Source organism: Gavia stellata, chromosome 2, assembly GCF_030936135.1.
Source record: "Gavia stellata isolate bGavSte3 chromosome 2, bGavSte3.hap2, whole genome shotgun sequence".
In the NCBI taxonomy this organism is placed as follows: domain Eukaryota; kingdom Metazoa; phylum Chordata; class Aves; order Gaviiformes; family Gaviidae; genus Gavia; species Gavia stellata.
The window spans coordinates 43,624,683-43,652,313 of record NC_082595.1 but is presented as its reverse complement, the minus strand read 5'-3'; the positions used below and the strand labels follow the sequence as shown (position 1 = coordinate 43,652,313).

Here is a 27,631-nt window from a genome sequence, read left to right as displayed (position 1 = left end):
GAGAAAAAAAAAGAGGGAAAGAGGGAATATAAAACGTAAAGGGTCACAAACCAAACCTTATGCTGATTCACCTTTTATTTTTCTGCTTTTAATTCAAATAGCCTAATCCTACCACAAGTCCATTAGAATCGATGGGAGCTTTATTTGTGCTACAATTACACAGACAGACCTCATGCTTACTTTGATAGGTGTTACACATAGTACAGCAATTGAGTTGTTTCTTTCTAAAGATGCTACAGAATTTGGTGGGTGGGTGGGCAGCACAACTTTCAAGAATATTAGAATAGAGGCACCTCTCATGATTCAGATACCACCAGTGTACAGCACCATAACACATATTTCATTATCTGGGAAGAACAAGGCACTAGTCACGCAGATCAAATCATTCATGCAAAACTGGAACAGCAGCGGAGGGAGTCTTTATCAGCTTTTGTATAAATCTAAACAGTGGCAACCGCTGCCTTTCAAGGTCAGCAACAACCAAGTGATCATTACCCTCAGGTAGCAAATGAAACTCTCTGCCTCCATTTTTCTGGGTTTGTCTCTCTGTTTTTCAGAGAGCAGATCTCATGTGATCCTTCTGTGGCGATGAAGAGAAGCACTGTTTCTGAGCAGCGCAGTAGAGAAGGCGCTCACAGAAACATATGCAGAAAACTATTTTGGGGAGGGAGGCTATTTTTCATTGCCAGCAAAAGTGGAAGTGATGGGTCTTGGAGACTGACCAAGCCCATGAGGTTCCCCCAGTGTGAGATGAACTCTTTCTCCAGCCTGGTCCTCTGTGCAAAAGCACTTTGTCAGATGGCTGAACGCAGACTTTGTCTCCAACGGTGAACAAGAACTCTCCCCACTATATTGAAAGGGTAATTCAGTTACTCTGTGCACCTTATCTTTCCTAATATCACATACTTTCCATGGTCTTCAGGAAAGAAAACTATGAATAGTCAAAGCCAAGAACCATTTCAGACAGCAGTACTAAAGCTCCTTCATGTTTTGAGACTTTAAAAAGACAATGAAGTACAGTATTAAACCTAAATATGATACAATACCTTCCTTGTATGCCAGTCCATCAGGGAGAACATCACTTACAAAGATACGGGTGAGATGCTGATTTTCATCAACTTGTGCTGTGACAGCAAAGCCTGAAGTAAAAGAGGTTTAAATCAAATAAACTTTCTCAGAAACATTTCGCTTTTATTTTGTGTATTTAGTAGACTCTAGACAACCAGAGGGAGGATACTTGTGAGAACACACCCACGGAATACAGAGAAATTATCACATTGTTTCTCAGTCATTGTAAGGCCTGTTAAAGTTAATAGGACTTTTCAACTTGCAGGAAATGTCATGCTGTGCTGTAAAAAAATTACATTTCAAAAAAAGTATTTTCTACCTCAGCGCCACATAACATTTCAGTAACACAGCTCATCGTTATGGTGAGAGTTCTGCAGCGTGTCCATCAGACACAGAGGTGTCTTAAACAGATCCAAAACTGGAAACCCAAACTATAAAGCAGCAAATCCATACAGACCAGTGAGTGAGACAGCCCAGAAAGGAATAATTTATACCAACAGACTTGCAGCTAAAGAACAGCACAGAGATGCCTTACAAAGGTATCTTTGCAAGGTATATAATTATTCCTAGGCATAACCGCCTCCCACAGATAAAAAGCCTGTCAGAATTTGTACCAAAGGACACTCTGTTGATGATAGTCTGCCAACAGAGGATCCCACTACCAAAAAAGAAAAGGGCAGACCTTGACCATGGCCTGACTGAGACCAATGGTATTAATCCTGGCAAAGGGCGTTTGTCTTCTGACAATTCCACGCTTGAATTATTCGGCCAGCACAACAGAATTAGAACATGGACCCTTTCCAAACATAAGAAACACGCTTGCCAGTGTAAAACAACCAGTTTGGGTCTTTGTTATAATGCCTCTAGTCCTTTGCAGACTCGGACTTTGAGCTATCAAAGATGGCTCTACCTGCTCTCAGAGACAGAAAAGTCCTGAAGAGAGAAAGTAAGCAATGAAAAGAATAAAAAGAAAAATTCCTGAGAGCTTACCAAAATCACTTATGTTTTCAGTCTTTGTAAGATGAACGTGATAAACATTTAATGGACAAATTTCTATTTCATCATACACCTGTTGGACAGAAACAGTAACAGAAGTCATCAAATTATGAAACTGCAAGTATCAAAACCCAGAGGTACAGCACAAGAAATAAGCACAATATTCTTTGCATCAACGAAGAGCCAAAACTTGCTGTCTTTACACAGAGAACTGTGTTACTGTGCAAGCGTCACTGCTGTCACTGGGACTAAATGCAGAGTAAGCTAAAGATAGAAAACCCAGTCTGCAGTAGAGACTGACACTTTGCTTTTGTACCAGAAGCCCCCTTAAATCTTCAAATGGTTCTTGAAAGGAGTGTTTGCAGTGCCTAGCCACCCAAACGGCTGCATAGGCACGGACTGTGTGAATGAGGATGGCAGAATGTAATCGAGAAACAGCTTTAAAACCTTATTTTAGATCTAAATCACACATATTCATAGGTGATAATTCAACTGTAGCTACAGACATCATGGATCTTTATCTAAAAGGAGTCACACTTTCCTGGTCTACTATGTATTCATATGGTTCGGGAGCACAATACTCAGTATTTTCATCAACCAGTCTTCTGAGTTGTAGGCCGTAGTGTCTTGGCTCCAGCTGTTTCATCTAAGGAATAAAGAGAAAAGGGTTTGCAATTTGTTATTTATTTCCAGAATCCCAGAAGACGAAGAAATGACACACACACACAAAAAGCTCTTTAGAAATCACGCAAAAGCAATCCTCAACAAGTCATTTTCTAACTATTTTAGTGGTATAAACAAAACTAGCTGCATTGCTTGGAAGATAAGGTTCAACTGCAATTTCCATTTTCCCTTACAATCCTCCCAAATCCTTTCATAAACACTATGTCTTGGCTATTGGATTAACTGAGCACTGCTATATGTTTCCAAAGATATCACAACTGTTTTCTGTCCTTTTGAACTTACACTTACAACCATCTTTTTCTGTGACTATTTTTAATGATTCAGTTCTGCTCAGCAACTTTTTCTTCCAATGTAGAAAATGTATATGCATATATGGGCTGTTAGGAGAGGGGATGGGATGGGAAGCAGGTTCCCTAAGGGTTTGCCTTTATTGGATTTCATTTTTATTGCTGGGTTTCATCTACAATCAGAGAGTTTCACCTATTTTTTTTTCACCATGTGAGGTCAAAGCAAAAATCCTGTCTCAACAGGAAGTCAAAGGGAAATAGGAATATTCCCAAAGGATGTTAGCCCGAAAGTGTCGAGCCCCTGATGGGAGTCTCTCTGAAAATCAGGATGCTGGTGACACCACCGCACAAAACATTTCATTTTAGCATCTTAACAGAGCAACATTTCTAAAACAGGAGGAAGCAACATTTCTAAAAGAGGAGGAATGACTGCATCCCTGAGGGTTATTTAACCTCTTTAACGCATCTCTGCAGCTTACAAAATCTAAATCTACTGAGTAACTAGTAATTACCTTAACATTTTATTATGTGTAAGGGTTTACAAGTTGCATGTGTTCTGTATCCTGAACAATTGTATTCAAATGCACATTTTTTTCTATACATGCTATCCAAAAGCCTCAAATGGAAAACAGAAATGAGAAAAGTATAAAAACCCATAAAGCATGAACAAAGGGGAAAAAAACAACCACCCCTTTGAACTTTATCCTTAAACACATAACATTCAAACATGTTCTGTTAAGAAGAAAGATTCCTTACACTCACCAGAGCAGAATGAAAATGAAACAAGGAAAAGAACCAGGATAGATGAGCAGAAAGTATTCAGCATTAGAGAATGCTTATGAAAAGCTTTACGCACAGAATAGAAAGAAAAAAATAAAACAGAAAAATGTTTAAGAAAAAAATCAAATAATTTAAAACCAAATTTTCATGCGATACAGACAATGAAAATTAAAAGTCAGCTTTACAATTACAAACATTTTGGAATGATGGAGTAAGAGAGGTAAGGAATTTCCTTTTCAACTTAATTTTACGTTTATAAATTTTATTTCCTCTTTCAGGGGTCTTGCATGTCACTGTAACTACTTCCAAATGTTTCAGCTCTACCGTGCCATCTGGTGGTCACATAATGTCTCAGACAATCCCTTTAGCCTAACTAGGTACACCGTGATTTTTTAAAAAGTAAAGCCAGGCGTTAAACTGTTTCTCCAGGATTCAGTCTCCACCAGTAAAAGCAATGAGAAAACAATTTCTTCTCAGTGATGCCATGGAGACACGTTGTGACTTGGCTAAATCAGTGTGCTTATTTTGATTTTAAAACTATAGTTCACCCTGGACTTTTAAAAACTTGTATAATTTAATGATTTTTTTTTGTTTACAACATTACCCGGTGCAAAAAGCCATTAAATTGGGTCCTTTCCTCCACTAGAAGCCTCAAAATTCATTAAATTCAAGCCAGTTGAATGAGCTCACCTGAAAGTTCACAGTAACTTATGCCAAAAGCTACAGCTGGATTTTGTACAGAGCAGGGCTCCTTTTTTTCCTATTTTTCCCTTTTCCTTGTGAAATAAACAGACTATATTTACCAGTTGTCAGAAAACAGAACTTGGGAGTAAAAAGTTAGTTTTTCCAAAAAGCTTGTTTGCATAATTTAAATGACTTGAATCATGAAGTTACAGCTAAATTCAAGCACTGACACATGTGGAGACAAAGGTGCTAGGTACGTTGCAATGTTCTAGAGGTGCTGGTCTTTTGTCTGTAGTCAAAATTGGTATTTCTACTTCACCTTCAACCTGTGACTCAGTTTTCTGTCCCAAGATCTATAGCAATCCCTCTCAAATTGCTGGCACTGACTTTCAGAAGGGAATGCACTCTTTGAAATTCACAAGTAGAGCTGGTATTTAATTAAAAGCTTTAAAGGGTCCTTTAAGAACCAAACATATATGATAGCTTTTGTCACAGCAGCCTTAAATGTCTTAATCTCCTGACAATAACTCAACCAGTCCCTATTACTCCTATGTGATTAATTTGCACAGAACAACTGTGTTCGCTGCAAGTGACAATGTAGAGTGGACACGTGCTGAAATTTCTCAGGGGCTGACTACCCAGCAAACTGTCACCACTCTTTAAGTATTCACTATGCGCTGTCTCAAGCAATGCTTCTTGAAAACCTTTCCACAACCCTGCTACCTTGGCTACAATACATAAATAACACAACTAAAGGAAACAGAGCAACGTGCCTTAATACAGTGACAGGGAGATGCTGGTATTATGCTCTCACTATTTAGGCATCCTCTGACATATTACGTTCCTTCTCAAGCCCACAGCTATTAACAAGGTGCAATCATACACGAAAAATTAGTACCTTGCATGCCAAAGACAAAACATCTTCCACCCTGTGCTCTGGCTTGAGACTCAGTGCCACTCCTTGGCCGTCACAGAAGTGAACATATGTTTGTGTTTCCCATGCACCTTCCTTCTGGATGCTCTCTGGCACTGAGCAGTAGACATTCAAAAAGTCATCAACTTGCTGCTGGAAACAAGGGAGAAACGTACAACATATGTGGATGTTGCAAAAAAATCCCCAAAGTACAATTATATTGGCAGTTTGCAATCTATATGTATTTAGACACAGTACTGTGTATTTCCCCATGGCACAACAAGGACAAAGTTCTGTTACCTGCTCTCATTCACTATCAAAGACTTGTTTTTCTTGAGAACGGATGGCACTTCTGCTGCATTCCCATTATGGGCTTTTATGCCTTTATCTCATATTAATTGTTGATTTAACTCGAAGTGAAAATACGTAGCTACCTGATACTTTATTGTAGTGGGAATAAACTCTTAAGAAGAACTGACTACTACAATTTTACCTAATTAACAAATGCAAAAAAACCCCAGAATTACTGCAATTTTGACAAAAAATTATAATACAGCAAAATTCCAGCAGAGAGCACTGTGGAGCAAGGCTTGCCATAACATAATAAAGGACTAACGCAGGAATAAAGTGTTCCTGTTCTCTTTACACTTTAAGAACATACTGTTTCATAGGTAGCACGGGGTATTTGCCTGTTTACCATTTTGGTTCAAATTCACCCTAGTTCCAAAGCCACTCCACTCGATCAAATAACAACATTCACCCTGAATAAATTCCCTGTCTCTTTCTCACCATTCATTCTCACACTTTGTTCTGTGCTGCACTTCAAGCTACGTGTTTCAAAGGAAGCCACACAAGGAGAAGAAAAACACTGAGAGCTGCTCAGAATTTGGAGTTTACCTATATATTTGGGTCCGCCTATTCAGGACATCACTTAAATACCCACATCAAGGCATTTAAGTTTACACAGATAGGGTCCCTCAATTCCTCTTCCAGTCAACAGAAAGGGACAATAACCCCCTGAAGAGGCAGAACTGCCACCCAAGACAGAGCTTAAGATACCCTGAGCTGTTCTCAGGAGTGCCTACCTCCCTAATGCTTTTTCTTTGTATTTTTGTTTGATTGTTTGTTTGGGTTGTGGGGTTTTGTTGTCTACATAAAGCCCCTTGATGATGCAATTCTTCCTCCTGGCTCTGCAGGGACACAAGCCCACGGGTGCACTGCAATTAAAAGCTGCAGTAAAATCACTGCACAGGGACTGCTTCCCTCGCTGCAGGCCGCAAAGTTATTGACAACAATCAACCAGTAGCAACAGAGAGACCAATATTATTTTGTTTTTCCAAATAACAACTGTGGCTGTGAAAATGATGTAGTAAGCAATCCTATTCAGGTAATTACCAAACAATGCAGAAATTCAGGTTGTAGCCGACCCAGAGTACGGCACAGTAATAATTTGATGCCAGAGTAACACTGGTTTGGGCGGAATAATATTAATGAACTAATGGCGTTTATGAATCTTATGTCTCTTGCTCAACTGTCCCTTTTAATTAGTTGAAAATGGAATTTCAATTAACACAGGTCCATGGAAATCCTACTAAAAACCAGCAACTACTATACCTAACAGGAATCCTGTTATGCTACTGCAATTAATGGAGCGATGAAATCTACAGCAGGTGAAGTTTCATCTTGGTGGCTGTGGTTCCAGACTGTTCATAACACTGGTGGTGTTGAAGAAGATAATTCCTGTAGAAGCACAGTCCTCTCCAAAAGCACTATATCAAGTGCCGAGGAATAAATGCTGACCTCCTCCCATGGTGTAAATAACAGAATGGAGAAAGGGCAAGGCAGGCAGGCTGCAAGAGTTGAGCAGGAATGAATCAGACTGAACTCTCCAGCGGCTTCCTCCATGGAAAACCGAAGCTACACTGCCTCAGCTAGGGAGATGCTCCCAGCAGCTCAGAGGTTTGTAACTACCACAATGGTTTATTGCACTGCAACAGTAGTTCTTCAAATCTGTCCAACAGAAATAAATCTCACTATTGCCAGAGATAAAAACAAATCCAACCCAAAACAGAGGATGAAGGTGACGAGAAATAGGTTTAAGGCCACCTTCTTCCAGAAGCTTTTAAGTCAGGACATAAAGTTCTGCAGCCAGTGTAAGATGCTTTCCTTTCCTTGCCACGTACACTGGTGCTCAAGCATATGCCTTGAGATAAACTCGCCTCTGTTATTAAACACAACTATGTTCCTTAACAGCAGTCAAGGTACTGTTGCTTCATCCACATTTTCCATCTCAGAAAATCTGACATGAAAAGAGATTTTTTTTTCCTGTTATGCCTGCAGTGACTAATTCTACAATAGTTCATTCATTCATTGCCACATAAAGTTATAACAACCCATCCAATTTTCCAGCAATAGGCGCCAGGATTTGCAGACTGTCACACGTTGTGCCACAGGGCTGCTGCAGGACCAATAGGTTACTTCATAATTTCCCCCCACTATTTGCCTCCGGTTTTATCATCCTTTTCAGAGAAAATACAGCCTCCCTGGCAGACTTCACTATTTGTCATTCGCTGCACTAGTCAGGTAGCATGTTATAAAATTTTTGATGCTGTTTTTGTTTTTCATTTGAAATCAGCCCACAAAATTGGGCTGATGCCAAAGTAACGGTTTTCAGAGTTACAATGAATCATTTCTGAGTTGTCGCATGATTCATCAAATGTCAGGCTCTTAAAAATGCCCACGCTACACTTAATTCCCATTAAAAAAAAAGTTTGAGAAATAAGGTTGAAATAGTAATAATAATAATAATAATAATGCTTTTCTAGAAATAAGGTTGCGCTCCAGAGCTCTGCTTCAGCATCGAAATTGGGGTGTATTTTTCAGTCTTCAAACAAAACTCTGCTAAACTTTGTAAAAGCTTGGCCCAAAATCTGCAGTGACATTGCCCCCATGCTGGTCCCCTCTGCCTGGGGAGTGGGGCTGCGAGCCCCTGCCTGAGTTTGGAGCAGGCTGCTTTTATCCAGCAGCTACTGAGAACGCATAAACCCTCTTGCGAGAGCTGGGTCAGGAAGGCAGACCTTGTCCTGTCCCTTACAGAGCACCAAAGGGAGAGGACTTCGTTCTGCCTGCTCCCTGGCACCTTCAAAACCTTTCTCTGTCTCCTCAGAAGGGTTCAGGAAAAGCAAATGCACTTACTACGCCAGAGGACAGGAGACCCACAGAAGACCCCACTGCACAAGGCAGCACCATCGACCTCCCAACTCGGAGTGGGTCGGCGCTAAACTGAGGGACTGGCGTCACAGCCCTTCGGGAGAAACCTTCGGGGGGTGCACCCAAGAGATTTCGCCTCTTCTCAGGTTTGGGAGGGACCAAACCTTTCCACGTTTTAACAGGACCGGACAGGAATGAATTGTGTATGCTGCCTCTGAGGCGGGAAATGGATGCCATATCACACCACACCCATTGTACATTCTGGAGGAATTTATAAGTGTTCTCTACAAGAGATCATTTCACCCAGACATCCCTCGTTACTGCAATTTATTTTTAAAAAAGAGGAGTGATTTGTAAAAACACTTTTCCACCCCAGGAAATAACAGGCAAGTGGTCAAGTAACTAGGGGAATTCAGGTGTTTCATTCAATACACTGCTTCAAAGAACAGTCAAAATGTAAAGATACTTTCAGGAGGCAAAACAGCATTACAGGATTAGCTGCTGTCAGTGGGAGATGCTTCTCTCAGTGGTATAACTTCTGCATAATTATATATTTCTTTATTACCTAGCCATTAAATGAATGCACTTGATGAGAAAATAAACCATGTAGCACATAATGATACAAAAAAACAACATAAAAACCTATGAGAAATGATGAACTTTGTCCAAACCTTCCTCATGAGATTCATTACAGCTCTTCATTATAGTTAATCATTTTCAAGAGCAATATTTCGTTTTAAATGCAGATTTTGACTTTTTGTTTCATACCTGGTACACAAACTCGGCTAAAAGGGAATAGTACTGTGGTATGATTTTTTAAAGTCTTCTTTCAAGTTTTAAACTGCATCGGGGGAATATCTGGTTCAGGGAACAAAGGAGGAAAAGGGACAGAGGGTAGGTGGGAAGACAAATACCCTTTTTAGTCTGGCACATGTTGCCATTAAAGAAATCCAGCTATAGCATACAGAAAACAAAGTCCAGAAACCCTGTGCCTAAGACTTAATTTGAATCTTTTATTTGGAGCCTATGGGCACAAGCCTACCGAGGGAGAAGGACTCTGTCTGTGTAAGCCCTGCAGGACACAGACAACACTCAGTGGTCCTACATTTATGCAGTTATGGATTTTGGAGCGTCCTGCTTTGCTTCCAGACCGGCTGACGGCGACGTTATCCCCAGGGAGGCTGCGGGAGCTGAGAGGGACCGTGACTCATGCCAGGCAGGGGCGAGCAGCAGCTCTCCTCCTCCTGGGCACTGGAGAACATCAGCCGCAGCTATTTACTGGGTAATGCCATTGGGGGGATGCCGCTTCCTCTTCCTTTACTTGGGCAATCTCCAGCTATATATTAACTCACACTTCTCTGCTGGTATGCTCCACAGACTTTAATTAGACTTTATTTGCTTTTATACTCAAAATATACAGGTTCTGTTGAAGTAGGCAAAGGGGAAAAATACACCTTGGGTTTTGCCACACTGTGAAGGATGCTTTCACACAAGCTCGGTTCCAAATCTCTCTCAGACACAAACTTACAGACAATGTATACACTGTAAGGATTAGCGATGCGAAGAAGCTTCTAGGGATTTTTATTAATTTTTTTTTAAAAAAAAGGCTACCATGCATGTTCAGAAACTTATGTTAAAATGGTTTCATTAGCAGAGTTACCGTTCAGCCATCTAACACTAACTGCACTTTTATGAACATCTGTAGGGTTTCTGAACGAGCCTCATCGTACACTTAGTGAAATATATTCAGGAATTTAAAAAGAAGATGGTGCAGAATGAGGACAGGCATATCCTACCTCAGCAGAGTTGGCTGAATTCTGGACACCAGCAAATCCATTTCCTCCCGCTGAATCAAAAATCTATTAAAAATGTTACAGATAAACAAACAGTTAAACAAATAAAACCCTTTATTTCTTATCTGTGTTAGGTAAATTCTTTTAAAAAAAAAAGAAAACTAAATGAATAAATATATCTCAACTTGCTAAACCCCAAGGATCTTTTTGTACTTTTTATTGCTTTCTTCTGACTAGAAGAAGTATTAAAGACATACAAATCTCCCTCTATAAAGAAAATTTAAGCAAGTTTTCTCTTTCAGGCTACATCCACACTCACAGTCAAATATTTATAAAGGCATTCATGTCCTTGTTTTTTCCTATCTTCTGTTTAGCAATAAGATTAAAGTCATTTACCTTCAAACCATGCACTACGCTAGAAGTTATAGTTTCACCCTTGGGATACTGCTACAAATCTCATGACTTAAAGAAACTATTTCAAATAATTGTTGCTGTTTCCTAAAACTTCTTACCCTATAGTTTTTCATCTCTTCTAACCAAGCAGTTAGCTTGACAATATTGATGGAAACTTTTAGCTTAGCTTTAAAGGCATACGTGACCCAAAACCCCCACTATTAAGTAATGAAAATAGCTGACTACTGTGTCTGCTTTGGAAGTGATAAAAGCAGAAACTGAGACTGAGGTTCCCCATCTGTTTTGAAAGCTTAGCTACTAGTATCTCACCAAGGTGTTAGGCTTACTAATGAAATTTTTAAATATCCAATAAATGGCTATGGATACAATCAGATATTTTGGTGCTAAGAGTTGTATGAACACATGGATAGATCTATACAGTTTATACATGATATTAAGATTTGCAGGTAACAACATTACCCCCCTGAACTTCAAATATAAATAGCGTTTTTTTAACTCCTTGTGCAGTCAACAAATCAGGACAATATGAAACTTACATCTGAGCTTTTTTTGTTCAGGTTTTTCTTTTCTTTTTGAATTTTTTTTTGTACTAGCAAAAGCCTTTTGGATAATCCAAGATAACAACAATCTCTCTCTTAAAATTTCATATGAAATCCAGTTTCTGCCAATGCAAATAAAGGGCACCACTTCTGAACTTCCTCTTCCTTGTCTCACCCACAGATGTAATCAAAGTATTTTATTGTTTATGATTTCTCAAAACAGTTTATCATTTAGACACAAGAAAGCAGATAAGCATTTAAGAAACTAAGGATAATGTGAGCCTAGACATCCCCCATCTGCTACAGTGCAGTTTTATTAACTGATTTGTAAAAGACTGAGCCACTTCATTAATGTTTACGAAAGCCTCCCAGCATAGAAACTCTGAACCTTTTTTTTATTAATACCATAAAATTAAACTTAAGATAAAATTAAAAACTTCTCTAACACAACAATGTTCAAGAATATACCATCTAATTTTGAAGCTAGGGTAGGGCAGATTAAAACATACCAGCTCCAGTTAAAGGAACTTTAATTAAATCCAAGCAAGCAAGACATTTTTAACCTATTGTTTGACACAGACATAGCAGCACAATGAGCAGAGAAGTGAGCTCCACTTCTCTGCTTACCCCAGTTTCCCAGTGGGCTGAAAGAGATGACAAGAAAGGCAGCCTCAGGCCTATTATGATTTTGATATACAATTATGTGCATACACACAAGACTGAGCAAGGATGTGGCTCCCTTTTCAGCCACCTTCTAGGTTCATGGGTCAGTTTTCAAGCCATGCCCTTAAAAATTTCTCACTTTTATGGGTATGAGTCATAGCCCGGTGTTATTTATATGCAACACTCAGCATTTACATTTCCTTAATTTTATTGTAGGATGTTTAATTAAAAAAAAAAAAATCAAGAACCTCAGCTGGTGGATGAAAATGAACACTTTTTTAGGCCAGCTGGTTGTGAGGTTTGGAGTAAGAAGGGTGAGGACACGCCGGGGGCACCTCCGCCTGCGCCAGGGCTCCCTCCTCCGTGCTCAGAAAAGCGCTGGGAAAGCAGCAGGAGCCTCCCCTCCTTGCCACGGAAATAAGATACCCTGTCCCCAAGCCCCGCAGAATCCCCTTCATGCACTATAAAGCATACAGGAGGACTTACTACCCAGTTAAGACAGTGCGAGGTATCAGCTCCATTGGGAACGGAGCTAAGGAGCATAACATCCCTTCCCTCAGAGCTCTTATTAATAAAGAAATAGAGGTGCAGGACTTGCAGACCGTCCTCACCTGCTGGGGAACACAGGGAACATTATGTGAAAAGGACAACCTGGAGAAAATTTCTTCTTCGGTTCCCTCTCTCGTAAGACAGACTTGAGTTTTATTCTTATTCAAATTTCACGATGTAAACACATCTCGATCAATATGCTAAAATGCGTAACAGTCACCCAAAGAAGCTTAATCCCAGTGTAACACATAGATAAATATTTACCTATTAAAAATACAAACCACTAGACCCAGAAAATCCTGACGTATTATTTTGCCACATTAAATCTGTTGCATCAGCTCTGGGACTATTGCAGTATGCGTACAGACAGGCTTGTTTAAATACTCCACAAACAGATTACCAGACATGCAAGAACAGCCGATTTTCAAGTGCTGATCATAGACTTTTGACTAATAAAATCAAAATATAAGGGCCAGAGAACAGCAGGAGCAAAGTCACCTAATGAACAATGCACAAAACACTGCCTTGCAGGAGAAACAGCAGATGTGGCAAAGGCTAGTGAAAACAGTAATGTTCTGAGCGTGGATGCACCTCTACCCCTTCTGCCTCACCATCAAGGAAGTGTCTCTGCTGTTATTTACCTTTTTGTCAGGAAGAAGGCAGCGAACTTTTGTTTCATGTTTAATTGTGTTTTTATTGAGAAAATACAGACTCCTGAAGTGTGGAGTTTACGCTAAATGCGTGCATGGAACATTAGTTTCACAAAGAGAAATGACCCTGTAGCTTCATTAGCAGTAACGCAGCCCTTCAGCGGGGGCATGCACAAGCACAGCCCCTCTCCCTGGGGCCAGCCTGCCCCAGCACATCAAACCTGCGCCAAGCCTTCAGCTGGTGTAAACTGGGACGGCTTTATTAGTCAGCTGTCTGCACCTGCAGCTGGCCTCCTGCGTAACAGCAGTCTTCTCCTGTTGGCTAAAATGTACTTCCAAGCAGGGTGTGTTGCTTTGAGAGACCACGCCAAAGATGGCTGTTTTTGCAGCAATCTCTCCTCCTTTTCCCTTGAAGACTCACCTGTGTTACTCTACAATAAATTGCAGTAGTACTTCCCAGTCCCAGTCATAAGCCAGCACAACACTGTGTTAAGGACAGCGCATACAGGCTATCTCCAAAGAAACCCTACTTCCAAACAGTTTGCAATGTGCCAGAAGGCAAGTTTTGTTACAAATTCAAACCTGATGGTCTCGTGCTGCTGATAACAAACTAACCCACTGGATCAAAACCTCTCATTCACCAATCTTATTTATCGCAAAGAAACCCAAAATTAGATACATACTCTTCACAAGTCATGCTCCCATTGCAAGTCTGCCGTGACTTGCAAGTCATGCAAGAAACAAGCCCTTCTATGCCATCCCCAGCAAATAAGATCTACCTGAGTTATGGAAGGTCGCTTTTCTTTTCCTTTTCTTGCCAATGTGTCCAGTCCTTTTAGTGAAGAAAATAAACCCTTCTTATTTCGGACTCTTTGTGACAGAGATAGGGTACGTTTCCTGAGAGCAGCTTCATCCCTGGAGCAGATCTGTTTAAACACAGAGACAGGTCTTCCTATATCACTTTCATAAAAGCAAAATATTGACAGTTATTTCAACCTCAGGCATCAAATGAGAGTTACTTCAGTTCACCTCAATGCCAAGGTGCAAGGACAGTGTTTTAAACATTCAGCAGTGATGCTTGTTTTGGTATTCCAGTGGCGTGATAGTGTAATTCTTTTGTCGTGGGGCAAAATTAGAAGGTCATAGGAAGGAAGGAACTGAGAAAATAATTCTCTGTACAACAAAAGAGGTTAATGAAAAGACTCCAAAGAAATGATAACCTATCATTCAGATATGAAATTGCTAGAGGAAGAAAGACTCTCAAAATTGCCAAACATAGGAGATAAACATGCTATGGCATTGAGTTATTAACAAGCAATGACATAAACCACACAGATAAAAACAGTGGCAGAGAGAAACACATTCCCTGACAGGACTTTCAGGACTACTATTCAGACTGACTTCTCATGCAGCAAATGTGGTCCACGCCTCTCTGCCAAGATCAGACTCGCAGCCCTGCCAAGGTTAAAGAGCAGAGGCGAACCTGCTACTGCCATACTTCATTTAAAGCCGACAGGGTGACAACAGCTTACAGCAGCTGAGGTTCTTCCTCATTCTTCTTCGCAGATACAGCTCACAGTTCTTAAAAAGTGAGTTATAATTTTGGATTGTCTCTAGTTTTAGCCTATTCTAAAAGTACTTCCTCTTCAGTAGGGTATCAAACTGTTTCTGAAAAATGGAGCCATCTGGGACCTCCAAAAAAGATCAGCTCAGCCCAGAGGGACCTGAACCACTTTTGGAAATTTCAGTGTTAGGCTCTTTTCATTCTAAGTGACTTAGCTCCTATACACTTTAAACTCTTAACTCAGTGGAGGTGAAATCGCAGTGACAAAATTTCAACACAGTGACTCATTTACATCTGGAGAATATTTTGGTTTCTTTCTTTTTTTAGGTATAGGTCAGAAGTATGTAATTCTGGAGTCCTCGGGGGCCAAAAACCAGCATGGCCATATCCTCATGTTTTCAAAGTCTGTCTCTGTAGAGAAAATTTATTTGCCATCAAGGAACAGGCAGAAAGGGTGAAAAAGGAACAGGGCTGCCTGAGCAATGCATGTGGGTGCAGCCATGTATTATCCCAGCACAATTCCACATCTAAGTACAATATTAATGATGGCTTTGCGTAACGCACCCATGAAAAGTGCATTCGGACTTACCAGTGCATGGAAGGATGAGACAGAGAAAATGCCGAGCCGCCCCAGCGCCAATTTTGAAGGACGACTGGCAGCAGCCAAAAGGCTCTTTGGGTTTGGGAGCTCCCCACCTTGCAAACTGGCTAGGTAACATCGCATTCGGAAAAGGTCCATGTTAAATTTTTCCAGGTTCTGTTCCCATTGCTGGATCTGTTTAGATATAAAAAGGGACAATTAAAAGGGGAAAAATGTCTTTGTGGTCTGCACTGAAAATTCGAGCTCTTCCCCAAACCCATAGTAAATTACTTTCATCTGGTAGTATATGGATTAGATTAGTTATTCCCTGCCAAAACACATTCAGTCATATTGTGTTACATCAACCCAAAAGATGGCTTGAAATAAAACAAAGCTGGTGGTCTTAAATGCATACTGACAAGAGGAACATAACATGAACTTCGAGTAGTTTGATAGCCACAAAAGCAGTTACATAAAAACACAACCCTGTGGTTCACGAAGGCTTTTTTTTTCCCTCCTTCTCTCTCTCCTTTTTGGAGATTAGTTTTGTTTCCTTCATTTTTACGAGCTTAGATTGTATAGCTGGCTGGCTGAAAGCAAAGCGGCATAGCTACGCTAATGCACTGCACAAAGCAAAGTAGCTACACTGATAGGTACTGCTCATTCTTTTCTATCATCCTATGGCCTCTATCTGTAAACAGAAGACAATATTGGCAAGACAAGTGTGTGCGGTTCTTTGCCTGACTAATAGGTTAAGACATGCTTAGCTCAGACAAACTGCAAAAATGAGCTATCTATGCCCAATACAAACCACTGGACCAAAAGCAAGAATACACATACCCTTCATGCAATTTTTAAACATATCTAACACAGGTACATGCAGTTGTAACAGAAAGCTTAATCCAGTTTCAATGTAAAATTAGGAAAGTGAAGAGACTTAAACATTTGGTAGACTAATAAAGCTCTGAATTAAGGCTCAGATGACAGATTTCAAGTATTTGTGTAGATACAAACTCATCTACACAAACACATATTCTTATGCACTGCACAGAAAAAAGTCAAATTTTGCTTTTCATTTTCCCAACTTACAGATTGGTAGTTGCAGCTAAAATCTGCCCCACAGTGTACAATATACATTAATACCAATAAATAGCACAAATAAAAAGGCAGCTGTGTTTAATAGAGTAGGCACATTCACACATGGGAAGGCAGAAAAGGCACATCCATTGGGTTAATGTACACCAAGTTTGTGGACTGAAGACTGTTAAAACCCCCTGACAATGCTGATCTTCCAATGTCAGCTCCAATCACGGCATGTTGGTTGTTCAACAGGTGGTTTAGGGCTGCGGAGAAAGTTCATCACATTTTCTCTAACGTGCATTGACTTCATACCTTTCACTGGCATGCCCTGTCTGTCCCTGCGCGCACAGGACATTATCACCTTACACTGAGATTAGCCAAGGTTGGGACAAGCACCTTTGTGACTTAGAAAACAAGCTGATAAATATAATAAAAATCTCAGGTGAACTATGACCTGCAGGCTCGTCTAGAAGCAAAATCAGTTCAGTTTCCTTATAATGCTGCCAAGTATCACAAGAACTAAACAAGTATCTTGCCTCTTACTTTCAAAAATGAAGAAGTGAGCAATGAAAGGGCAAAAAAGGCCCTGTTAACAAAACGGCGCTAAGGCTTGTACTACAACTGACAGAGACCTTACCTAGTCTTCCTTACCCACGTGCTCACAAATTGTGGCATCAGTTATGTCTATACTTTTGGCAGTAAGAGGTAATCTTATTTGGCAGGTAGGGTGAAGAAAGGGAAAACAATACACTATTATGTACATCTGCGAATGCAAAATTATCATTTACAGTACACTAAAAAAAAAATCTTTCAAGGAACGACTATTAAAAGCAAAAGATAGAATTTACAAAAGCTTATCATGAGAGCAATTTCCAAATGTCCAGAGAAAAAGGACAGAGACGTGCACATAATGAAGACGCCTCATCTAATCTCTCACCACAGACATTCAAAATATGTATCCTTTGTGCCCCAGAAAGAATAATCATTTCTTCTTGGGTTTATTTGATCATTGCCCTTTATTTTGCTTTCTTTGTGCTCTCAGACACTCCTCAGAGAGCATTTTTCTGCTTGCCAGTACTTTACGCATGGGACGACTCCAATAGAAGGTTTTGTGTTGAGCTCTTTCTCCATGTCGACACCCAAATAGAATGAAAACATGGTTGTCAGCTTTTCACAAAGCCAAAAGCTACAAGCTCAGGTGAAAACTTTCTCTTTGGGATGACACCTCCTTGGGTACAGAGCCAAGCCAACTTTGAATAGCTCGGGAACAGAGCAAGACTTGTTCTGGGCACTGCTGGAGTGGAGCATCCTGTCCCCATTGAGCACAAGCTGACCACAGGCATCCCTGTGTTTCTGAGGCCTTCTTCAAAATCCCCATTAAACATTTCTACTAAGTTGTATTTTAGAATAATGAGAATCTAAGAAGGGGGAGTGGGGTACAAGATGAGGACATTCCGAAGAAATAATTAAATTACGGTGTTTATCAGTCACGCAGGATGCTAGCTAATCAGCTCCAAACGCATCGGTAATCATGATGTTACATTTAATGGCATTAGCAAAAGCTGTAGGCAGGGAATTTCTGGGATCGTCTTGTAGTCTTATCAAAACCAGGGATGTCTGGAACCAATTGGAGACCACGAACCAATACCAGCTGCTATTTGTCTAAGCCTTTTAAACTATGATAATTCTTCCTAAAGATTTATATTCTTGAAGACTAAACGGGGGAAGCACACAAATAAAAAAGAAACAACTTCAAAGCGCAGTGTGACCTGGTCCATGAAGTTAATTTACAGCCTGCAGACTAGCTGCTGCAATCCTTATTCTGCTATTGTGTGAGGCAAATCTTTGCTCCACGTGGGAGGACTGCCCAAAAGACAGCTCAAGGACTTAACTTCATCACGCACAGACAAAACGTCCCTTTTGAAATCTGCTCAAAAGCAAACGGGGAAAAAGTGAGAGCAAGAATGGGTGACAAAGGCTAACAGCAGCACAGCACGAAGCGAGTCTGCAAAGAGATAAGAGATAATGGCCCGAAGTGAGGCACGCCAAAACAAGCAAGCACACGTGAAACGCTCCCCGAGCGTTGTGCTTGCCTGCACCGCCAGCTACAGTGCCCAGGGCATCCAAAACCATCCTCTCTCAGTCACTGTTTCAAAACCTCCATGTGAATTTTTAGGGAAAGCATTAAAGGCTTTTCCTAGAGGAAAGGGAAGTTGTCATTCTCAGCACAGGCAAATGTTAGGCAAGGATTTCTGGGTTTAGTGGCAGCATGAGAGAGCCTGGAAGAAAGGCAAGGAGGGGCCGCCCAAATAAGTGTATTCAGCCTAATAGGAACCCTGTAAGGTAGAGAGAAAAAGGAGGCTGTGGCAGACACATAGAAAGGAGTAAAATGTGGTAAACCTTAAGGATCAGGGCCATGAATTATTTAGCCTGGGCCACCAGGAGAACTCATGCAAGGACACCTGGTGCAGGGACAAGACAGTAATTACATGGGGAGTGCTAAGTGAAGGGAGGAGCTTTTGCATCAGAGACTTAGCTCAGGAATTAGTTTTTAAGAGTTAACATACAAAGGAACATCAGCATGGTACTTTTGGCAGTGCTTCAACAGTAATGATCATTTTCAGAACATAAATAGTCAATTCTCTTCCAGGTTAGTGAAAAATCTATTCAGACACTAAGAAACAATGGGAAATTAATTACATTTTAAATCACATAAACAGATGACCTAAAGGAAGATGCTTGAAAGCAGGTCTCTGTTAATTCAGTAACCCTGCTAGGTTTTCTATAGGTAAACTCTAAAGTGGGAGCTTGGCAAAGGCAAGGGGTAAATACATTCAGACCAAACAATACAGACCAGTGGTTTCCAGCAGGTGACATGGGGATCCATAGCTCCTACGTGCTATGCAGTTCTCTCTGCAGGTGACATTTCCAGCAGCACCCCCACCTCCACTCGAACATGCTCAGGGTTTGCAGACTGTAAAAGGGAGGGCCCTGACAGTCCCAGCAAAGGCAGTGCCGACAGTGTGGCTCAGGGATGGTCCCTGGCTCCTCGCCCTCCGTATACTACAGTGCAAACAGCGTCTTTTGGAGGGCTGAGGAAGGACTGTCTCATTTTCAGATACCTGTTCTGTACAAAGTAAGAAGAGCTCAGTGTAATAAAACTCAAACCAGTATGTGAATGAATGGTGGAAAGCAGTGCCAGATGACAACGTATCAACTCGAGGCAGCAATACTTCAAGGACCTAGAGGAAGGATGGAAGAAACTTTCTGGACAGCTCACCTGATAACAAAATCCCAGTTTTCCACTTGGCATTTATTTAAGGCAGCACAAAAGAAAAGATGCACAGGGAGGAGGACCTTCTCTCAGTGCTTAAGCCTTTAAAACCGATTGGATTTAGTAATAGCTCTTATACCATATAAGAAACATGAGCTCCACGCTGACACAATTCACTATCTATAGCAGTAAAAAATTCAGAATTTTCCCCTACGCAACATCTTCTTCCCAGATGGAAAGTGTCTCTGCAAGCTGATGTAGGGAACTCTATGGATTTAAAATAAACTTCTGCTGCTGTTTTATATGAACAGCTTTTCAACCACATTACAAACAACACCAAACTCTTTGCATTCCAGTCCCTGGTTCTCAGACACAATTCATATTGTACCCATCTGGATAAATGAGTCACTTGGTTTCTGGGGACAAGGAAAAGATTTTTATTGTCATTACTTCCTAAAGAGAACTTGAAGAAGCAAAAACATCACTCTCCCAGAAATTCCATTACTTTAAAGGACACTACAGAGATAGCATCATAACTTTTAGCTCAAAGAAATAAAAAAGGGAACATAATAGAATACAACAACAATGATGTGCAATTAGCAATACCCTTTATTCTTCATTCTGCCTAGTGACTTAAAAAACGGTTAAAAAAACTTTCTGAAATAACAAGACAACAGCTTTTTTTACAATAAATGCCATCTTTCTGCTTGTTTTGGAAGGACAGAATTTTCATCATTTCTAACCAAAACAGACAGAGGAAATCTTATTCCCCATATCTCTGATAGTGCAGAAGTGCGCCTACATGTACCCAATTTACATTCTTGTCAATAATCTGATTGAAATTGGCAGTACCACATGCAGGGATAGCTAGGGTTGTAATTAAGAAAGCCACTGAATCTTGTAACCCAGCTGCCCCTCCCCAAAATCCAGAAGACCAGCCCTTCCTGCACAGGCTCCCCCACCAGCTTCATCGTATGAGATAACACTATGCAACTCCACATTCAGTAATAGTGTATTAATTTTTCATTATTTTATACTAAATTTTTGCAAAACAAAGATGGAAATTCACCCATCTGCAAAACAGTAATTGCAGTGGTGAGGAGAATGGAGATGACCCTCCCTAACTTTCTGGCTGCTTACTCACTTTGTTCCTTACTGATGGTCTACTACCAAAGGAGAAGGATTTTGCTAATGATGTAGGGAGGGCCTATCCTACACTGAAGAGTGACACCTGAAAAGAAATAGTACTGAACCTCTCAGAAAGCAGAGCTCTGCTCTAGCCAGTTCAGAGACCACCCACACTGAAGATATGTTCTAACAAGTTTAGATAATGTTTTTTAGTTTAGGAGGGTACGGAAGAAAGAAAAGTAACTGTGTATTGCGATTAAAGTTGAATTTGTATGTGGCAAAACTGGCAAGTGCTAGCAAAGTTCCCTGAAAAGATTCTCTTTGAGTGTTGTTATTGTCAGTTTTCATCTGAATGTCAGACAATATTTCATCAAATGCTTTCTAGAAAATTACAACATGAAATTTGGGCTTTGAGGAGCCTGAGTAATAAAATTCCAAAAACTATTCCAATTATCTTCCTATAAATGTGAGAGAAAAGAGAAAGAGTCAGGTACATTTTAAACAAACAAAAAAAGAATATGTAATGAAGTTATGCTCTGTGTAAAAAGCCAAAGACCACTACAGGGAAGGGAAGAAAAGTACTAATGGATTTAATAACTACCCTGAGTAAACAGACCACCATCTTACTGATCCCCTTATTTTTTTATGGCAACAGATAAACTACTTTTAGTTGGAGGACACATACGAAAACTTCCATAAAAATATCTCCAAGCATGTGCCTGTTCTTCTCATTAATGCCTCGTCATTTCAATGCCTGCAAGTAAATACCTATGTTCATAACCCATCTGATAAATAAGTTAAGTATCATGTGCACAGAAAATATGAATCACACCAGAAAGCTCTGAACAGCCTGGAAAACATGATTATACCAACATATTAAAATTTGAAGAGAAAACCCCTGAATGCTTTCAAGCAACTATTATTCATATTATTGTTCTGAAGTGAGACAACAGAATAGATTTGTGTACCAAGTACATAAAGAAGTACACCCAGAGCTGTGGTGCCCTCACTGTGAGGTAGACTTTCCATCCCATTAAAACCAGTTCTACAGGCACAGACAGCCCCACTTTTGACTTGATGTGCAAAATGTTGTTAAAAGAGCTCCGAATAAATGCTAGTAATCCCTTTCTCTAACTTCAGCAGCAGTTAGACAGGGCTCCATATTCACAGCAAACACTGGGATTTCTCTAGCAGGCTGAACAGGTAGGAAAACTAGAATTTTTTTAAAGATGGGCTTTGAAATTCGTCTTGGTGCCAGGGGATTTTCAAACTTGCTACCTTCTGTCCTAATTTTCAGTTTAGGGGAGAAGTTACACCCTGGGGGAATACCACCACCCACAACATATTTATTGCATATAGTAATATAAATGCATGTGGCTGTAGGTAGTATGTGCAGACTTGGGATTTCCAGCCATGCCACCAGTGGCTTACTGGGACTGGCTGCTGTATGTACACTGCCCTCGCAGATGCTTCATTGATCTCTTCTAAACTGCCCAACAATACCAAAAGCTATGTGAGGGGCTGCCATTTTCTCTTAAACAGTTACTAAGACTATTATTATTATTGGACCAGTAAACCCAGATAGAGAGAATCCCTGATCTAGGCGGCAAGGCTGAAGACATTTCTCAACCAGTTCGATAGCATCAAGTCTCTAAAACAATCATTTCTCTAGAAAACCAACACTTCCCTTGCCATTTTTTTGTCTGCACTTCTGTTTAGCGCTAGCTTTATCAATTTCTAGCCTTCAAATCCACTAAATCTAAAAGATAGTGTCACATGAGCTTCTCCAGTCCATTTGCTGGACACCAGAAAGAAACATGTATGTACATTAAAATACCTTTAGCAATTTTAGAAGCCCAGGTTTCCTTACTGCAACTGCCTTTCAGAAAAGGTTTTGCTCACTTTTAAAGCCCTGTGAATTACTAAGTCTTCAGCAGAGTATTGGTTTTAAATCAATACAGATATGAAAGAAAATAGAAAGCTGAGGTTGGGTGGTTGTTTTTCTGAGGAAGAGGAAGGAAAAGGAGAAAGGATTTAGAAATCACAGTTTCCAAGATAATTCCCCAGTGGAAAGAAATTAAGACTGTGCTTCGTCCTTCTACATAAAAATCCACCGTGATCCCTCTGAAGTCAATCGCACTGTTCCCAATGACTTCCCAAAATATATCAGCAGTGAAGTTTTTCAGCACAGGATGTAAAGCATGCTTGTAAACTACAGTATTGGCAATACAATATACTTCAGCATGGAGGAATCATAACTGCCACATGATTGAAAACACCACCAAATTTACACAAAACCAAACCCAGAATTTATATTCCTCTTGTTACTCAAAGTGCGCAAAAGACAACTGAACAACTACAGTTACTCAACAACTGAGCTACATACATGCAAACTTCTCCCTCAGGAGTAATGTTTTTTCAAAATTCTCAGTTTACTAAACATATTAAGAATTCTTGGTTACTAATTACATCAAGACTTTTTTTTCCTTTGCAAAAGCCCATCTCCGAGACATTAAATCAAAAGATTAGGAAACCCAATTATCTATTGACTTTCCTCTGAAGTGACTTTGCCAATAAACCTTCAGCAGTTGTAAGGAGAGATTTTATAGAGATCAAAGAGATCAAGACTGGAGAAAAGGCTCATTATAAATTTATTGTTTGCTAACTAGCGGATGTTTGCACATGATCCATCTCACTATTTGTCTCACTGTTTTGCCCTCATTCAATGTTTTGAGATATTCACAGACAGAAGATTAACAGGAATAAATCTTCTGCAGCCCTAGTGACGGATTTCAGTTCTAGCAGAACCCAGCCAACTTCTTCCAGAGACTTGAGCTGGAAAACAACGGCAGTTGTTCAAGGACAGAACATCTAATTAGCAGATATTAAGACAGGATCATTAATACTCTTCAGTTGACTCTAGATAAACTACTAGCATCAGTATCTAATGGGGGGAGGGGTAAATTAAGTTAATATACATCAGGATTTTTCCTCAGTGCATCACATGTTACAAGCACTAGACATCTCTAGAAATCTGTATATTCTTCTAGGTCTCAAAATCTACTGCAGTAAAAGGATGCTTAACGTTTTTCCTTCTCCATTCACCTCACTAGGCTCTGGACCATGAAATAAAGTGACCTGGAAATAAATTATGAACATCTGAGCACTCAAAGGGCTTATGAACATCTGCACCACAAAACCCTACGCAAACCTGCATACTTATTGAACTCTACTTCTATAGCTTCAGACTGAAGTGTGCTACAGGAGCTTAACAATGAAGTCAGTACCAGTCAGTCCGACCCTCATCAAGCTGAAACCAGTATAGTAAGAATTTTAATATTATAAACATCAAATTAATGAAACTGAAAGTGTTCCACTAATCAAAGAAAGATAATTATGCTGTATTGGATCAAAGGAAATAAACTTTGGTTGCTGCTCAAGAGGCCATAATGTGCAGCGTAAAGTAATGACAGAGAAATAGCTACTCTGACTGGAAAGGCAGGTAGGGACGGGCTTTCAAATACCAGTCTGTGAATTCAAATTATCAGATGTCTTCTGTTAATGGCCTAATAAAATAAAAGATACAGCAACCTCCGTCCACAGACCTATTAGGCTAAAGTACTAGACAAGTTTAGTACACAAGAGGCCCTGGGTAGTGAGGTCTTTGCCTGAACACTAAGCATGTCTAATTAAAGCATCTTTTGCCAGTTGCTGTCTGCAAAACTGGGGATATGGGGAACATGTCAACACCTCAAGATGCCCTTCCATAAGGTATCACTGGAGTGATTCCTGGTTCACGTGCTGAAAGTGAGAGCAGAGTAAGGCTTGATGTCTATGCATCACCGTACAGACAATAAGGTGACCATTTTCACTGAGGAACAGTTCTAGCTGCTCATCAATCTGTCCTGACCTTTTGTCTTAGGCATGGCTTGGCTAAAATCCCAAGGTACATACACACCATGAACACTACATTTTGAGGGGGTCATTCCAGTTTTTGTTTTAAAAACAAATCTTAGTGGTGAATCTTCCTCAGCACTGAGCTGCTGCTTCAGCCAAGATTCAGGCACTCCTACCACCATAATTTGAAAACGTGATCAGAGCAACACATGAGGCATTCAGAAGCCATACTCAGATTTGCAGGGCAAGGCAACTGATGACTCAGCTCATTTCTTGCTGCAACGAAACAAAATTAGCCTAGATGCAAGTTTGGATGCAAACATTTTGTCTGCTCCAGCCATGAGCAAAGATTTTGCCTGTAAGTATGTCAGCTCTCCCAAGCTAAGCAGTGATGAGCCTGGGCTTATACTGAGATAAAAAATTCCAGGTATACAACCAGAGAGTGTTACAGGAAGTGCTGTTAGTGACTAAGTGTCCCCCTTTTCTTTGAACTGATACTGGTATAATGCTCCAGGGCTGCCAGCGGTACTCATGGCAGTGCTTTTCCACCTGGGATGGAAAACTCTGATGTTTACTTCTTGTTTTCATTTAGACTCCTACAGGACTTCTTATGAAGCCTAATGGATCCTGGCCTTCTAGTCATGGCTAAATTTCAACTGAAGGACATGGTTTTGTCTGCCTTAGTCCTTCCTCCAATTTTGTTTGTTAAAGTACTCTTCATGTCCTGTCTTAAGGTGCAGAACAGTATTGGTAACTACCTATTCTTAAATCTCTACTGCAATTCACTAATAAATTAACTTAATTCACAGAACGTACTGTATATTCTGTGGTATGCTACGTAACAGATAGATACTATTAACAGCTAAGTATATCATAAACCAGTGAAAATTAATTACATTCTTCCAAAAGAGAAAAGAAAAAGCTTTGTGCTCATAAAACAGATTGGTCTGATCCTCAGCTTTGAGGAGCCTACCTCCTGCGCTGCTCTGGATTGCTGTAGAAACCTGGCAATAATTATGACTACCGTGCCAGCTATCCCCGAGACAATTACTCTCAGGCCTAGAAAGCACTGACAGTTAGAGCCCAAAGCAAGACATAATGATAAATATGCTCCTGTAAAAATATTGTTTCCAGTACCTGATTCTCTATGGCCTTCCTGTTTTTTGGATCACTAACAATTGAGAGCTGCAACTCTGCCATCTTTTTCATCTTGCTATCCATGTCAATCTTCTGGAAGAGACTCTTGGTTTGATTTTTCAGCAGCCTAACAGTGTCCTCTTTCCCAAGCTTCTTCGCAAAGAGGGAAGCACAGGCTGAATGTATGGCAGTAACCCAGTTTTCCAGATCCGTCTGGCTTGTCGCCTGTGAAACAAATCAACAACGCAACATTATGAGCAGAAAAGAGGAAAAAAAAATCAGCAGCTCTAGGACATGAAGTGCTTGATGGGTTCACTGTGATCTTAGGCACTTTATCTTAAAATGAATGAAGTAAGGCTTTATCTTTAAAACTGTGCAAATAAAGGAAGCGTGAGCTTTTCCTGCACTCCGTCATGAGTTGCCTCCAACCTTCAGCTTCTACTTCTGGCTTCTACTTCTTAGATCTGCAAGGTCTGAAAGCACCAGGAGCACAACAGAGTCATATGAGCTGTGGGAAAGATGTGACTTGCATCCTTCATCCCTCCAATTAACTAAGGTAAAACCCACCAGGTTTCAAAGATAAACCTCCTCTTCTGCAGGTAACATGGCAACAGAGAAGATTTTACATGTAAGGTCTGAGGAGAGGTGTTTGCTTATTTAAAAAATGCCAAGTTAGTGGAGAGAGGACAAGCCAGGTAAAGAGAATACATCTGCACAAAGCGTCACTGGAGATATTTATAAGTGTGCGTATGAATCAACATGTTTCTATGCAGGCAGTTCCACATAATACTGTTCTTTAATAACATTTCCAGTGGTGCAGTTAAGCAGCCAAGATCTTTAAATTATTTTTAGCCTTCTTTTTTGAACATCTTGCTCAAGCAAACTCTCTTCAAGGCCAGCAGATTCAGGGTTCAGCACAGCATTCTGTAAGGGTGGAATGCTAATAGATGCGAAAAAAATTGAAAATAAAGCTGATTTTCTACAAGCTTGTAACAACCAGGTACCAAAAGTGTCTTGCAGATTTGTGACCTTTGTTCTTTCTATTTCTGAACCATAATTGACTGAGCCAACTGGGGTAATATCACATACCTGAAGTAATATCATACACTGAAATCAATATGATAATAGTATAGTGTAATAGTGTAATTATGCTATTATTTTTAAGTCAAAGGCACAAGCATGATGTGTGTGTGTGCATGTGTATATACAATCATATACATGCATGTGCATACTCACAAACACATCCTAAAATGGAAACAACCACAAAGTTACATATGCATACTCTTACCTGAAATAGATAGACATCTCCAAAAGAATTGCTGAGACAGAACACATTTTCTTTCTTGGGATGTTCTGGAACAGACTGAACTATACTGTCTTCTGCAAACAGGGCATATCGAGGCAAACTGCTCTGCTCCATCGAGTTCTTTCCATAGGTCTCGTAAAACAGCAGAGTGCAACCTTTGTAGTTCAGAGGGACAAAAAAATGTAAGGAGAATGTAAGTTCTGGATCTCCCATTTGAGTTATCTTACATTAATGCTTTTGTGAATTAAGACACCGTTCAGTGACAGGAACATCACTTCTGCCCCTCTTCTGAAACAGAGAAAAAAGGAAAATCTAAACTGGAAAACAGACAAAGTTAATGATGAATTTGCCAATGAAAAGTTGGAACAGACATCTAATAGAGACACAACAAACACCCATGGACTTAAAAAACAGAACAGGATACCTCAATATGGA

General features: G+C 40.2%; 1 protein-coding gene across 1 annotated transcript in view; it reads right to left on the bottom strand.

The window, feature by feature from the left end:
• The window catches only part of TIAM2 (TIAM Rac1 associated GEF 2), a 92,323-nt gene that overhangs the window by 51,245 nt on the left and 13,447 nt on the right, over positions 1-27,631 (bottom strand). Inside the window, exons 4-12 of the mRNA XM_059828650.1 lie at positions 27,179-27,351; positions 25,891-26,115; positions 15,384-15,569; positions 14,010-14,156; positions 10,419-10,481; positions 5,398-5,565; positions 2,600-2,710; positions 2,059-2,137; positions 1,047-1,139 (exon numbers count right to left, since the gene is read on the bottom strand). Of these exons, the coding sequence (XP_059684633.1) occupies positions 1,047-1,139; positions 2,059-2,137; positions 2,600-2,710; positions 5,398-5,565; positions 10,419-10,481; positions 14,010-14,156; positions 15,384-15,569; positions 25,891-26,115; positions 27,179-27,351 (1,245 nt within the window). The remainder of the gene's footprint in view (positions 1-1,046; positions 1,140-2,058; positions 2,138-2,599; positions 2,711-5,397; positions 5,566-10,418; positions 10,482-14,009; positions 14,157-15,383; positions 15,570-25,890; positions 26,116-27,178; positions 27,352-27,631) is intronic.